This window comes from Asparagus officinalis, unplaced genomic scaffold (genome assembly GCF_001876935.1).
Source record: "Asparagus officinalis unplaced genomic scaffold, Aspof.V1 AsparagusV1_Un95, whole genome shotgun sequence".
Classification (NCBI taxonomy): Eukaryota; Viridiplantae; Streptophyta; class Magnoliopsida; order Asparagales; family Asparagaceae; genus Asparagus; species Asparagus officinalis.
Window position 1 is genome coordinate 312288 of NW_017972361.1, and position 16083 is coordinate 328370.

General features: G+C 37.4%; 1 protein-coding gene across 6 annotated transcripts; it reads left to right on the forward strand.

Moving 5' to 3' along the window:
* Window positions 1–1891: 1891 nt before the first annotated feature.
* LOC109827241 (UDP-N-acetylmuramoyl-L-alanyl-D-glutamate--2,6-diaminopimelate ligase-like) lies at window positions 1892–15359 on the forward strand. Of its 6 annotated transcripts, none has more exons than XR_002243375.1 (5): window positions 1893–3570; window positions 3796–3912; window positions 4020–4184; window positions 14061–14204; window positions 15142–15359. XR_002243375.1 is itself a non-coding variant. In XM_020394206.1 (5 exons), the coding sequence occupies exons 1-5, from the start codon at window positions 2157–2159 to the stop codon at window positions 15147–15149; spliced, it is 1833 nt and encodes a 610-aa protein (XP_020249795.1). In that variant the 5' UTR covers window positions 1895–2156; the 3' UTR covers window positions 15150–15359. The 6 variants fall into 6 exon arrangements, 5 of the variants coding, with proteins under 5 accessions (XP_020249798.1, XP_020249796.1, XP_020249797.1 ...); XM_020394206.1 differs by having other exon boundaries at window positions 1895–3570; window positions 4020–4195; window positions 14061–14178; XM_020394205.1 differs by having other exon boundaries at window positions 1898–3570; window positions 4020–4195.
* The last annotated feature ends 724 nt before the right edge of the window (window positions 15360–16083 follow it).

The following is a 16083-nucleotide window of genomic DNA, read 5'->3' on the forward strand; positions in this document are numbered from 1 at the left end:
AGTTGTTAAGGATCAACTATCAAAGTTGATTCTCTTCACTTTTTTATTTTTATGCATCATTATTGTGGGTTTAACTGCTAATTTATAAGTTTAACAACTAACTCATAAGTTTAACAACTAATTAATAAGGTTAACGACTAACTAATAATATTAACAACTATTTCATAAGTTTAACAACTAACTCATGAGTACCGTTGATGACCCACATGGTTGGGAGGTTCTAATATGGCTTCCACTATATTTGGTTCGATTCTCGGCTGCCGCATTATCTAAAAAACAAACTCATAAGTTTAACAACTAATTAATAAGGTTAACAACTATCTCTAAGTTTAACAACTAACTCATAAATTTAATGACTAGCTCATAAGTTTAACGACTAACTAATAAGTTTAACAACTAACTCATAATTTTAGTTATTAACCATATAGATTGGTTATTAAGTTTACATCGTAGTTATTAAGTTTATAACATCATTGTTAAGGTTACAGTTTAGTTGATAAGGATACATATTAGTTGTTTAAGTTTACAACTTGGTTGTTAATGTTACAATTTAGTTGTTAAAGATACAGCGTAGTTGTTAAGCTTATATGTTAGTTATTAAGGTTACTGTCTAGTTGATAAGGATACACATTAGCTGTTAAGTTTACAACTTAGTTATTGAGGTTACAGTTTAGTTGTAAAGTTTATAACATAGTTGTTACGTTTATATATTGGTTGTTAGAGTTACAATTTAGCTGATAAGGATAAACACTAGTTGTTAAGTATATAGCTTGGTTATTAAGATTACAGTTTAATCCTTAAGGATACACGTTAATTGTTAAGATTACAGTTAATTTGTTTAAGTTACATATTAATTGTTTAGGTTACACATTAGTCGTCAAACTTATGAGTTTTTTCATGTGATTTACATGTATGGTCATGTTACTTGAGACCTTCAACAGTTGGACAAGAAGGATATGAATATTATGAATCTTACTTTTAGTGGAGATGATACGCAAGCAAATCAAGAAGCATGATAGAAGATTTTTGGTAGTGAAATAGACTAGACACTGATGTCTAAAAGGCAAGATGGTATTAAGAGATAATATTAATCAAGGAAGTTGCTTACATGTTAAACATTCAACATAAAAAAATTTTAACACAATCATACATAGTGACAATGGTAGAGGCTCCATACAAGGCGGTGGTGGCAATGGGGAATTGGGAGGAGATAGGGGCGAGGAGATTGGTCGTGGCAAATGAGATGTGTAGTGGTAAAAGTTTTTTGGGAGGAGGAGCAATGAATTCGGCGGCGATGGTGGTGAATTTGGTAGAGGAGGTGGAGAAAAGTGCGGCGATGGGGTAGTGAAAATGGTAATTTGGCGAAAGCAAAAATGAATAGTGTGATGACAAAGGTGAGTAATGCGGTAGTGGGTTCAATAATGATGCATCGTCTCCTGCCACTATATAGAGAAAAAAAAATCCTAACTTAGTTTTAAAAATTAGAAAGATAGAGGAAGAAGAAAGCTAGATTTCTTGGGTTGGTGTTGGCAAAGCCAGGGGGAGCGACCCTAGGGAGTAGAGGTACAATGGAGAAGAGAAAAGTAACAGTTAGATTAGATGACATTAGATTTGAGGTCTAGGAGCATAAAAATATGGATTTAGGGTTTTTTTTTTTGGTATGTTGACATAGTCTTGAGGGTGCAGCATATTTATTTTTTGATTTTAGGGGCTACAAGCATTTTTTTTTCTTAAATCTTATGGGGTTATTTAGATATTAGTTTCTGAGATCATCAATAACTCCACACTAGCCTCGCAAATTATAAGCATTCTGGCAATTTGGACCCTCAGTCAAAATACCATTTAAGCCAACGTTTCTTCGGAGATAGGAGGACCACTGTGGAATAATTGAAGATGTGAGGGACTAATATCTAAATAACCTTCTCATGAGGTTGAAATTTGGTAATCCCTCCCTCTCGATTCTTATCGGAGCCGTAGGAGGAATAATTGTACTTGAGACGTATCTCAAGTGTACTTGTCTTCTTCGTTTGAAACCCCTTTCTCATTCTTCTCATGGCTAAACAACACCATTCCTCCTCTTTATTCCACTCTAATCTCCATGGCCATTCCCAAACAATCCTCTTCAAGCTTGAGTCTCCTTTCTTCCTTCACTTTTCATGGATTTCTCCACTCTCCTCCCCTTCTCCAAATCCCCCTCTCCTCTTCTCTCCTCTCATCGAACCCTCCTCCTCTCTTCCCCCTCCTTCAAAAATCACCAACATGGGAGAAAACCCATTTGGAAAAAACTCAATTGCAGCTCTAAACATGCAGTCGCGGATCAAAATTGTGCTGCTAGCTATATTGAACGCCAACTGCTTGATGATTTTCCTCAAAGAGAGCATTCATCGAATTCTCGGTCTCGAATTGTTGAGCCCAAGTTTGAGATGAGTCTTTCTGAACTCATTCAGAAGATTGGTATTGGTCCTGTTTTGATTCGAGGTGACCCTGAGGTCTTAGTCTCCGGGATTAAGAATGATTCGAGAGAGATAAATCCTGGTGATCTCTTTGTTTGTTGTGCTGGGTACAAAACCGATGGGCATTTGTACATTCCTGAAGCAATTGAGAGAGGGGCAGTTGCAGTTGTGGCTACTGCGCATGTCAATGTAGGTGAAAAATTAGGCTCTACGGCTCTAGTACTAGTAGAGGACACCAATTTGATACTCTCTATTCTTGCTGCAACTTTTTATCAAAACCCGTCGAAGAAATTATCTGTTATTGGCATCACTGGAACAAATGGTAAAACCACAACCAGTCACTTGGTAAAGGCAATTTTGGAGGCCTCGGGCACTAAGACTGGAATGTTGGGCTCTGTTGCCTATCATGTTTGTGGGAATCACCAGCTGGAAGCTCCAAATACAACTCCTGATGCAGTGACAGCCCAGAAATTGATGGCAAAGATGGTTCACAATGGGACCAAAGCTACAGTTATGGAGGTTTCTTCAATAGGATTGGCAGTTGGCAGGTGTGATGAGATAGATTTTGATGTTGCAGTGTTCATGAATTTGACAAGAGATCACCATGATTTTCATAAGACTGAAGAGGAGTATAGAAATTGCAAGGCTAAGTTGTTTAGAAAGATGGTCAATCCGCTAAAGCATCGGAAAATTGTGAACATTGATGATCAAAATGCACCATTTTTTATTGCTCAAGGGAACCCTGATGTTCCTGTGGTTACCTTTGGAATGGAGAACAAGGAGGCTGATGTGTACCCTTTGAAGATTGAGCTCTCACTGCTCAAGACATGGGTTGCAGTTAAGACACCGAAGGGGGTATTAGAAATTTCTTCAAATTCGATTGGAAGGTTCAATGTATATAACATTCTAGCTGCAGTGTCTGTTGGGATTGCTGTAGGTGTTCCGATGGAGGACATTGTGAGAGGTATCGAATGTATGGACGGGGTTCCTGGTAGGTTTGAGCTGATAAATGAGGGCCAAAATTTTACAGTAGTTGTGGACTATGCACATTCACCAGATTCATTTTTTAGGCTAATGGATGCAGCAAGGGAGCTTGGGGCACAGAGAATTATTACTGGTATAATGCTTCTCCATTTGATCTATTTATTTCAAATTATATATTATGAAGTATTATGCAGTGCAGTCTATCCTAGGTAAATCTACACTTCATGGTTATTTATCTTTTTACATATAGAATTTTACGTCTTTTCCTACACCAATTTCAAATGGAAACTGAGATGAAGAGCAAACTATTTTCGACTAGTGCTAAGGTTCATTATTTTCTCTGTTGAATTGCCTTCAGTGTTTGGATGCGCTGGGGAAACTGATAAAGGAAAGAGACCAATGCTGACAAAAGTTGCAACTGAGAAAAGTGAAGTGGTTATTCTGACAACCGGCAACCCAAAGTCAGAGAATCAAAGTAAGTATTCTAAATATATTCTTATATTTCATCATCTCCAACTCTGTATTTTCCATCCTTAGGAAAAAAAGAAGGTCTAGCATGGAATTGACATTTATTTGTATAAGAGGAAATCTTTGATGACATGTTGGCTGGTGTTGGATGGACCATGAACGACTATCTGCAGTATGGTGATAATGGTCGCTACCCAGTTCTTCCAAATGGTCATAGGCTTCTTCTACATGATATCAGAAGAGTAGCTATCCGGGCAGCTATAGCCATGGGAAAGGAAGGTGATATAATTGTGAGTTTTTCCTCAATACTATCTTCTCCTTGATGTAGACATACCTGGTACTTGAACCGAATTGAAGTTGTGCGCTTACTAATTCATGTGCCAATGGCCATGTTTTCTATGTCAAATAAATTCAACCTTAACATGGGAAGATATTAATTGGCTGGAATGACTTTCAACCCCCATGACAATATTCTCTTGTAGTCTGTTATGATGTATAACATACATACACAAGCTTGTATTATTGTAAAAGTTTTAGTACAGGAATTATTTAATCATGTTTTGTATGTTTTAAATGAAATAGATCTCAATTTCTGTCATGTCTGGAAGTCTGAGCCACATGGAAGGGATCTCCTGTTTCTGAATTTTCTAGGCATTCAGTAACGATGAATTGAAGCTCTGGTAGAAGTTTTTTGACATCTTGTGATGCGAAACGAAGGAGGGGGTCTATCGGAATCAGCGATTTAATTTAAACAAAGCACTGTTTCGCCAAAATTTATAATATTTGGTAGGAAATTAATTTAAAAACAATTAATGTGACACATGGATTTTAATAAGATTTGCATCGACAGTCATAAACAATCCCAATCTCGAATAATTTAATTGCAATATTCATTATCATTGCACAAGTTTTACAATCAATATCAAATTTCAGCAGTCACACGTCAGTACTCTCAACTCACAATATAATTTAAGTAGTGAATATATGATAAGAGTTTAGAGATTTAATACGCATGCAATTAACTAATAAAATGAGTTTAACAGAAAATACTGAGTCGAAAGAGAATGATACAGTCCTCGGTCTGAATCAAAACAATCCCAAATCTGAAGTTTTCGCTGTGAATTCTTCGATCTGAAATCGGACGAAGAGAAAACGATGGCTGACCAAGGGGTGTCGGTCGTCGGGTGGCTGAGGATTGAGACGGGCTAGACGACAGCACGGCTGGGGACAGAATGCTGTCGGATGACGCAGGCGGTTGTGAAGACGATGAAGTGGAGCGACGGCGATTGCGGGACTAGATCTGGCATGAACTGGGACTTTTGCTGGCATCAATGGTTCACTAATGTCACTGTTGACGACATTCGCTCAGGAGACTTTGAGTTATATCAAAATTCGTGGTAGATGGGATGGATTTGAGACCTTGGGAAAGTGAGTAACTGGAGCTTTTGCTGGACATACTGCTGTTTGCCTTAAGGATTCAGAAGGAAAGCTTTGGGTTGGAGAGTCTGGACATGAAAATGAGAAGGGGAAGAAGAGCAGGTGGGGAAAGTTGATGGGTCCGTAATGAGTGCAGGGGAAGAGCTCGGCTGGATGTTTGACAAAGAGGGGAGATGGGAGTTGACTTGTTTGGTTGTTGGAGGAAGAAGACGAAGAGGGTGGAAAGGCTGGCTTGGACTTATTTCGTGAAGAGAGAACGCATAAAAGAAAAGTTTAGGGATTTCACACTTAATAGCTAATTTTATTCTTTCATTCATTCATGCAATGATTGCAAAAATTCTGAATACAAAGCTCTTAATAGAGGCAATTAGTCCAATTACAATCCCTCAATCACTCTATACGCAATTCCTGCCTAATCAGCTCAAATGCCAAATTTAAACGCAACAATTTCAAATTCAAATCTACACAAAAGCTGAAATAAATAAATAAAAGCCAAGATAAACAAAAAAAGGAAACTCTCAATTATTGTCCTCAATTAATTCTCACCCGGGTGGGAGAAAACTCGACTCCGTCGAGTTAGGCTGGCAGAAACTTGTCATCCTTCAATATACTGCTGTCTGTATCTTCAATCTGCCTTCAGTTACTTTTCCTGCATCTCAAAATCATTAGCTAGATTGCATTGTAAATTCACCATCTAAAATATTATCAAAATTCACTATTGTATGGATGAATATATAGAAGTGGAGTAAAGTGAAAGAACTCTCATAAATAATAGGTTAGGATCAGGCTTATATCAGTGGACTGCCAATAACATTGTGAACTGTTTAATCACTCAATATTAAAAATAGAACTATGACCAAATAAATAAATGTTGCCATTAATTAGCTCAAGAGTTGGAAAAGCTCATAAATCTCACGTCAAATCTTAAACAGCTATAAATAAACTCTATTGGACTAGTCCGAACCATCTAAATATCAGCATTAATAGTTTTAAATTAGGTCCTGACTCAATATCATACATTTCAGTTAGCAATGTATTTATTCAAATTAGATCACTGATTCCCCAATATATGATCAATGCAAAATAAAAAAAATAATGTAAATCAACTCAAATGATTATGATGAAATGCAGACTCAAACAATGTGATCAATGGCAGATGTAACTCAACGAAGTGTCTAAAATGCATGACGTCCTCTATCAAATGGAATAATTAGGTGTTCCTTCGTTAATATGCATAACAAATTTCCTATTTTTGCAGTGATAAGGAGGAACGTGCAAACACATGCATGACGGATGAGTGTTTTTGCGTGTTTAACATGAGAGAGAATGAAAACACTCGTGCTCAAACTTATATCCCTAATCACTATATATTCCCAAAAAGGATCAGTGTATGTGTGAGTGACTATCGGGACAATGCATGAGGGTTTGACAAGAAAATTCAATTAACTTCACAATTGCAGAGGTAGTTTCAGAATGAATAGAAGTGCATGGTTCTTCGATTATACTATCCTGGATTTTCTTGTCTGAGTTAGATTCTGTCAAATCTACGACCTGGTTAATGGTTTCTTTAATAATAGATTTTGATTCTGTTATAGGCGGCTTATTAATTCTAACTCTAAACGGAGTTGTACAAACATAAGCAACGTGCCCATATCCTTGACAATTGTAACACTGCATTATTGGGCTAAGTTTGGAGAGAGATCTCTCTGACTTCTGGCCCTTGGGATCGACTCTAGATTAGGAAGAGCTACGGTTAGATCGACTAAGAGGCTGACTAGATGTATTGGCACGGGAAGACTGGGAGGGATGAGTTTGAAAATTCTGAGCCCTATGAGATTGATGGAATTTGGTTTCATCTAAATCTTGAACTAAGGCGTAAGCTCTCTCAAGGGTGTCTACTCCTCGAGCAAAGAGTTCGGGAGGTCACATCTCAATCTGGCTCTAAACTTTGACAAAACTTTCATTGGTGCCTCTTGCTCAATGGTGCTGCATCGAGTAAACAATTCATCAAATTGAGCAACGTACTCTTTTGCAGATTTGGTTCCCTGAGTAAGACAATGCCACTTATCTAGCAATCCATAAATAAACGATGGCGGAAGATATTTCCGTTTCAGTTCGTCGGCCATTTCTCACCAAGTAAAAATTAGTAACTCACCTCTAATATGTCTTATCATTTCAAAATTGGATCAATATTGACAGGCGGGTCTAATGAGTTTCATTGTGGCAAACTTGACTTTTTGGGATTCCGTCAGGACGTACCAATCGAAGTAGCGATCCATGCTCTTCTGCCAGTCAAAGAAAGTTTGTGGATCGAGCTTACCATCAAAGGTTGGTGGATCAGGCACAAGTTGAGGTGGGGGTCGATGAACGATACACCCATGACCTTGCGGTGGGTATCCATAGCCTTGACCTCGTGGCGGAGTTGTAACCTGCGTTTCTTCTAACCTAACACGTCTCTCATTGGTGTTATTCAGGATCTCGCGAGTAGCTCTGCTCTCATGTGTTAAGTTACTTATTTGTCCGTTTAACTCAGCGATTTGCTTAAGTAGTTCAGAGAATTCGGGATTTGTACTGCTTGACATGCTTGACTCACTAGTTGACTTACTTGATTTTTCTAATCGACATGGTAGACATGTGCGAGTGACATGTACTAACAACTAAATGAGATGAATGAGATTTTTTTAATATTAAATAAAAAACTCAACTAATTAAAAAATAAAAATTTCCTACCCTAGAACCATGCTCTGATACCAAAATGATGCGAAACAAAGGAGGGGGTCTATCGGAATCAGCGATTTAATTTAAACAAAGCACTGTTTCGCCAAAATTCATAATATTCGGTAGGAAATTAATTTAAAAACAATTAATGTGACAGATGGATTTTAATAAGATTTGCATCGACAGTCATAAACAATCCCAATCTCGAATAATTTAATTGCAATATTCATTATCATTGCACAAGTTTTACAATCAATATCAAATTTCAGCAGTCACACGTCAGTACTCTCAACTCACAATATAATTTAAGCAGTGAATATATGATAATAGTTTAGAGATTTAATACGCATGCAATTAACTAATAAAATGAGTTTAACAGAAAATACTGAGTCGAAAGAGAATGATATCGTCCTCGGTCTGAATCAAAACAATCCCAAATCTGAAGTTTTCGCTGTGAATTCTTCGATCTGAAATCGGAAAGTTTTACAATCAATATCAAATTTCAGCAGTCACACGTCAGTACTCTCAACTCACAATATAATTTAAGTAGTGAATATATGATAAGAGTTTAGAGATTTAATACGCATGCAATTAACTAATAAAATGAGTTTAACAGAAAATACTGAGTCGAAAGAGAATGATACAGTCCTCGGTCTGAATCAAAACAATCCCAAATCTGAAGTTTTCGCTGTGAATTCTTCGATCTGAAATCGGACGAAGAGAAAACGATGGCTGACCAAGGGGTGTCGGTCGTCGGGTGGCTGAGGATTGAGACGGGCTAGACGACAGCACGGCTGGGGACAGAATGCTGTCGGATGACGCAGGCGGTTGTGAAGACGATGAAGTGGAGCGACGGCGATTGCGGGACTAGATCTGGCATGAACTGGGACTTTTGCTGGCATCAATGGTTCACTAATGTCACTGTTGACGACATTCGCTCAGGAGACTTTGAGTTATATCAAAATTCGCATCAATGGTTCACTAATGTCACTGTTGACGACATTCGCTCAGGAGACTTTGAGTTATATCAAAATTCGTGGTAGATGGGATGGATTTGAGACCTTGGGAAAGTGAGTAACTGGAGCTTTTGCTGGACATACTGCTGTTTGCCTTAAGGATTCAGAAGGAAAGCTTTGGGTTGGAGAGTCTGGACATGAAAATGAGAAGGGGAAGAAGAGCAGGTGGGGAAAGTTGATGGGTCCGTAATGAGTGCAGGGGAAGAGCTCGGCTGGATGTTTGACAAAGAGGGGAGATGGGAGTTGACTTGTTTGGTTGTTGGAGGAAGAAGACGAAGAGGGTGGAAAGGCGGCTGAGTTATTTCGTGGAAGAGGAGAACGCATAAAAGAAAAGTTAGGGTTTCACACTATAATAGCTAATTTTATTTCTTCATTCATTCATCAATGATTCAAAAATCTGAATACAAAGCTCTTTTATAGAGCAATTAGTCAATTACAATCCCTCAAATCACTCTAACCAATTCCCTAAAATCACTCAAATGCCAAATTTAAACCACAATTTCAAAATTCAAATCTACTACTAAAACTGAAATAAATAAATAAAAGCCAGATAACAAAAAAAGGAAACTCTCATTATTGTCCTCATTATTCTCCCCGGGTGGGAGAAAACTCGACTCCGTCGAGTTAGCTGCAGAAACTTGTCATCTTCAATATACTCTGTCTGTATCTTAATCTGCCTTCAGTTACTTTCCTGCATCTCAAATCATTAGCTAGATTGTATTGTAAATTCATCATCTAAAATATTATCAAAATTCACTGTTGTATGGGTGAATATATAGAAGTGGGGGTAAAGTGAAAAAACTCTCAGAAATAATGGGCTAGGGTCAGGCTTATATCAGTGGGCTGCCAATAACATTGTGAACTGTTTAATCAATCAATATTAAAAATAGACCTATGACCAAATCGATAAAATAAATGTTGCTATTAATTAGTTCAAGAGTTGGAAAAGTTCATAAATATCATGTCAAATCTTAAACAGCTATAAATAAACTGTATTGGACAAGTCCAAACCATCTCAATTATCATCATTAACAGTTTTAAATTATGTCCTGACTTCATATCATTCATTTCAGTTAACAATGTATTTATTCAAGTTAGATCACTGATTCCCCAATATATGACCAATGCAAAATAAAAATGATGTAAATCAACTCAAATGATTATGATAAAATGCAGAATCGAATAATGTGATCAATGACAGATGTAAACTCAATGAAGTGTCTAAAATGCATGACATCCTCTATCAAATGGAATAATTAGGTGTTCCTTCGTTAATATGTATAACAAATTTCCTATTTTTGAAGTGATAAGGAGGAACGTGCAAACACATGCATGCAGGAGTGTTTTTGTGTGCTTAATATGAAGGAGAAAGGAAATAAAAACACTCGTGCTCAAACTTGTATCCCTAATCACTATAGATTCCCAAAAAGGATCAGTGTATATGTGAGTGACTATCGGACAATGCATGGGGATGTGATATCTAATATGGTAGCTGTTTCACTATGCTCAGTTTGGGTTTCAACTTCCATACAGATATCCGAGTGAACCGAATCAAGAACTAAATCAGGAATGTGTTGGGTGTCATGTTTGTCTGGGAGGACTTCGTGGGGAATATCAACAACGTTTTCAATCATTGGAGTTGGTTCAGGAGGAGTTGAAGTTTCAATTTCAAAAACAACTTCAGAGATAACATCAGTGGGCTCCGTGATCAGAGGGGTAGTTTCAGAAGAAATGGGAATGCATGGTTTGTCAATTTTAATATTCTGGAATTCCTTATCAGAGTTAGATTCTATCAAATCTACGGTCTGGTTAACAATTTTCTCAATAATAGATTTTGATTCCGTTATAGGCGGCTTATTAATTCTAACTCTGAACGGAGTTGTACAGACGGATGTAACGTGCCCATATCATTGACAATTGTAACACTGAATTATTGGATTAAGTTTGGAGAGATCTCTCTCTGATTTTTGGCCCTTGGGATCGACTCTAGATTGGGAATAACTAGGGTTAAATTGACTCGGAGGCTGACTAGAGGTAGTGGCACGAGAAGGCTGGGAGAAATGAGTTCGAAAATCCTGACTCCTATGAGATTGGTGGAATTTAGCTTCATCTAGATCTTGAACTAAGGCGTAAGCTCTCTCAAGGGTGTCTACTCCTCGAGCAAAGAGTTCGGGAGGTCACATCTCAATCTGGCTCTAAACTTTGACAAAACTTTCATTGGTGCCTCTTGCTCAATGGTGCTGCATCGAGTAAACAATTCATCAAATTGAGCAACGTACTCTTTTGCAGATTTGGTTCCCTGAGTAAGACAATGCCACTTATCTAGCAATCCATAAATAAACGATGGCGGAAGATATTTCCGTTTCAGTTCGTCGGCCATTTCTCACCAAGTAAAAATTAGTAACTCACCTCTAATATGTCTTATCATTTCAAAATTGGATCAATATTGACAGGCGGGTCTAATGAGTTTCATTGTGGCAAACTTGACTTTTTGGGATTCCGTCAGGACGTACCAATCGAAGTAGCGATCCATGCTCTTCTGCCAGTCAAAGAAAGTTTGTGGATCGAGCTTACCATCAAAGGTTGGTGGATCAGGCACAAGTTGAGGTGGGGGTCGATGAACGATACACCCATGACCTTGCGGTGGGTATCCATAGCCTTGACCTCGTGGCGGAGTTGTAACCTGCGTTTCTTCTAACCTAACACGTCTCTCATTGGTGTTATTCAGGATCTCGCGAGTAGCTCTGCTCTCATGTGTTAAGTTACTTATTTGTCCGTTTAACTCAGCGATTTGCTTAAGTAGTTCAGAGAATTCGGGATTTGTACTGCTTGACATGCTTGACTCACTAGTTGACTTACTTGATTTTTCTAATCGACATGGTAGACATGTGCGAGTGACATGTACTAACAACTAAATGAGATGAATGAGATTTTTTTAATATTAAATAAAAAACTCAACTAATTAAAAAATAAAAATTTCCTACCCTAGAACCATGCTCTGATACCAAAATGATGCGAAACAAAGGAGGGGGTCTATCGGAATCAGCGATTTAATTTAAACAAAGCACTGTTTCGCCAAAATTCATAATATTCGGTAGGAAATTAATTTAAAAACAATTAATGTGACAGATGGATTTTAATAAGATTTGCATCGACAGTCATAAACAATCTCAATCTCGAATAATTTAATTGCAATATTCATTATCATTGCACAAGTTTTACAATCAATATCAAATTTCAGCAGTCACACGTCAGTACTCTCAACTCACAATATAATTTAAGCAGTGAATATATGATAATAGTTTAGAGATTTAATACGCATGCAATTAACTAATAAAATGAGTTTAACAGAAAATACTGAGTCGAAAGAGAATGATATCGTCCTCGGTCTGAATCAAAACAATCCCAAATCTGAAGTTTTCGCTGTGAATTCTTCGATCTGAAATCGGACGAAGAGAAAACGATGGCTGACCAAGGGGTGTCGGTCGTCGGGTGGCTGAGGATTGCGGCGGGCTGGACGACAGCACGGCTGGGGACAAAATGCTGTCGGATGACGCAAGCGGTTGTGAAAACGATGAAGTGGAGCGACGGCGATTGCGGGACTAGATCTGGCATGAACTGGGACTTTTGCTAACATCAATGGTTCACTAATGTCACTGTTGACGACATTCGCTCAGGAGACTTTGAGTTATATCAAAATTCGCATCAATGGTTCACTAATGTCACTGTTGACGACATTCGCTCAGGAGACTTTGAGTTATATCAAAATTCGTGGTAGATGGGATGGATTTGAGACCTTGGGAAAGTGAGTAACTGGAGCTTTTGCTGGACATACTGCTGTTTGCCTTAAGGATTCAGAAGGAAAGCTTTGGGTTGGAGAGTCTGGACATGAAAATGAGAAGGGGAAGAAGAAGAGCAGGTGGGGAAAGTTGATGGGTCCGTGATGGGTGCAGGGGAAGGGCTCGGCTGGATGTTTGACAGAGAGGGGAGATGAGAGTTGACTTGTTTGGTTGTTGGAGGAAGAAGACGAAGAGGGTGGAAAGGCGGCTAAGTTATTTCGTGGAAGAGGAGAACGCAGAAAAGAAAAGCTAGGGTTTCACACCCAAGGTTTCACACCATAATAGCTAATTTCATTTCTTCATTCATTCATCAATGATTCAAAAATCTGAATACAGAGCTCTTTTATAGAGCAATTAGTCAATTACAATCCCTCAAATCACTCTAACCAATTCCCTAAAATCACTCAAATGCCAAATTTAAACCACAATTTCAAAATTCAAATCTACTACTAAAACTGAAATAAATAAATAAAAGCCAGATAACAAAAAAAAGGAAACTCTCATTATTGTCCTCATTATCTTGGTTGTTACTATTTGGGGGTTTTCCTGATATCCGTCCCCTCTATACAACATGAAATATATACAAGGCAAATACTTTACTTGTAAAGAAAGACAGCTCATATATAAATGTAGATTGCTTATTGGAATTAGAGCTTTGAGAGTTTATATACAGAGCGAGATAATTTACTAGAATTAAAGTTTTCGTTGGATAAATCCCGTCTTTAAGGCATTGTCGTCCTCAATCATGAAGCGCCATTTCCACTTCCTAGCACTTTTTTGGTTAAATTTGGTAAAGAATATATGGGTTTAGTAGGAGAGGAACTGGTGGGTTCAAGACTTCAAGTATCTATTCATTTAACTTTGAAAGAGAAGGGATTAAAATATGAGGGCCGGACACATTTCCCTGCTTAGACTAATGCGGTTTATCTAGCCACGAGGAGGGCCTATGTGATTATAGGGATTTTTTTCATCAATCAACTTTAGACCCCTTGCCTATGGCCTCATTATATATTTTTCTTTTTTCATGTAACGGAGAAAATTCTTTTGTCTTCACTATGTACATGACTATTTTCTTTTCTCTTGAATGCATTAATTTCTCAAAAAACTATTCATTGTTTACTCCCTGACATGAGACACATTTTTAGTTTGTCCTAGCCAGAGGCCACGAATCATATCAAATTAGAGGTGATAAGAAGACATATATTGATGATAGGGAAGAGTGCAGAGAAGCATTACTGAATCTTGACAAGTTGCATAGGGCAGGTATGGACAAGCGATTCCCCAGGATGGTGAGTTGAAATGTTTCAATTATTCATCACATTTTCCTATAATCAAGAACTTTGTCTCCACTAATTAAGTAATGCTTTGATAAATGCTTCTACGATTATATATTCCAAGTTTCAGTAGTTATGATATGCCATATTTCTTGGTTTCATTAATTATTGATATTAGATTTCCCGTTAGTTCAGTACTTGGAACTGGCTTTTGCTTTTTATGCTTTTTGGCTGTATGGTTTTTGCTCGTTGATCTATTCCTGTGCTGCACTACATGATCTAATTTCCTAGTGGATGTTGATTATCTTTTCTCTTTTCAGGTTTATTAATGCTAAGGATCATATATTTCGTGCCTCTTAGTATAACAAGTGTGCATGGTTCAAGAAAATAATTCACTGCATGCTTGAGACTCTTTTTTTAGATTCGTATAATGATATATCCCGAGCTGTGATGTGGATGTGGTATTAGTTTGACAGAATCCTCAAATTGTTTACCTGTGCTTTTATTTTTAGAGATTTTCTTCATATTAACTCACTTAACTTTAACACACTTAATAGATTTCATCTGTGTTCATTCCTTATCACATTCTAACTCACAACATTTGCTTATTGCTTGAAAAACAGTCATAAATATATGATGATTAGCAAGAGAACCACTAAACTGTTTATATGGCTGCAAGGGCAACTTGTGATATGCGGTCCTAGATTTCTATAGCAAAAGAAACTACTAGAGGCTGAATGCAATATGATATTATTAGAGGCTGAATGCAATATGATATTATTATCCAACTATATATCGACTGTTATGATACGTTTGTTCCGTCTTACTATATCTCACCTCTCATCACAGTTCTTTGGTTTTGTTGTTCCTTCTTGCTAATATTTGTCACTCTGGAACTTTATAGATTGATTATATTGCTTCAAATCACTTAATTTTGATGTTTTTTGACCAGGTTACTAGAGAGTCTTCAACAACTTTCTCCAGCGAGGTTGAAGCTTGGTATTCATTTGCAGGTCAATAAGCTCCCTGTAGTCAGAAAACACATGGTGTAGTTTTTGCTTTTGCCTAGTTTTGATGAGAACTAACTGGAACTCAAGTGCATGCAAAAGAAGAAAGAAACAAGCGGACAGAAAATATATATATCAGAATTCGGGATTTATTATCTGCAAATGACATGTCCAGACTTTATGATTTTCTTTTTTATTTTCCTCAGAATTCTGTGAGAACACGTGCACGTTCTTCTAAACTAGTTTGATGGTTCACGTGCCACTCAGAACACAGAATCTCATGCGGTTTTTGAAATTAGACAAATTTGATGCTACAGAAGCTCTAATATTAATTTAAAAGCTAAGAAAAACTTTTATATATCCAAGCAACAGATAACAATGGCAATATCTAAACATCACCTGAAAACCCATTAATTAAATGGAGTGTTGTAAATATAAATACAACGAATGTGGACATTACTAGAAGAAGTCTCTTCACCTACTTGTGATTTTTAGTATTCTCTTCCACATCTATATAATGTAATCCATGGAAGACAAAATGTATGGAGGAATGAGGAAGATGAATAAAATGAGAATCACTTTTCTTCCTATTTCTTCTCTTGTCTATTTACATTTACATTTCATGTTTGATTCTTACTGTTGATATATATGATGTATGTAGATATAACAACAAGATTACAACACGTTATCAGCACGAATGGCTCTAGCCGGTTCGTGATCATCGGTTTGTAATAATAGATTTTTAGGTGTACATCTTCTGCAAGCCTGCAAATGGAAAAGCAATTAAAATTAAAGGGAAATGTGTTATCATCTGTGTTGGGCGCAGAGTCACGCCCACCGTCGCGGAAGCGATGTGTCCTGAGAGAGAGAGCCCTGACTTTTGTTTT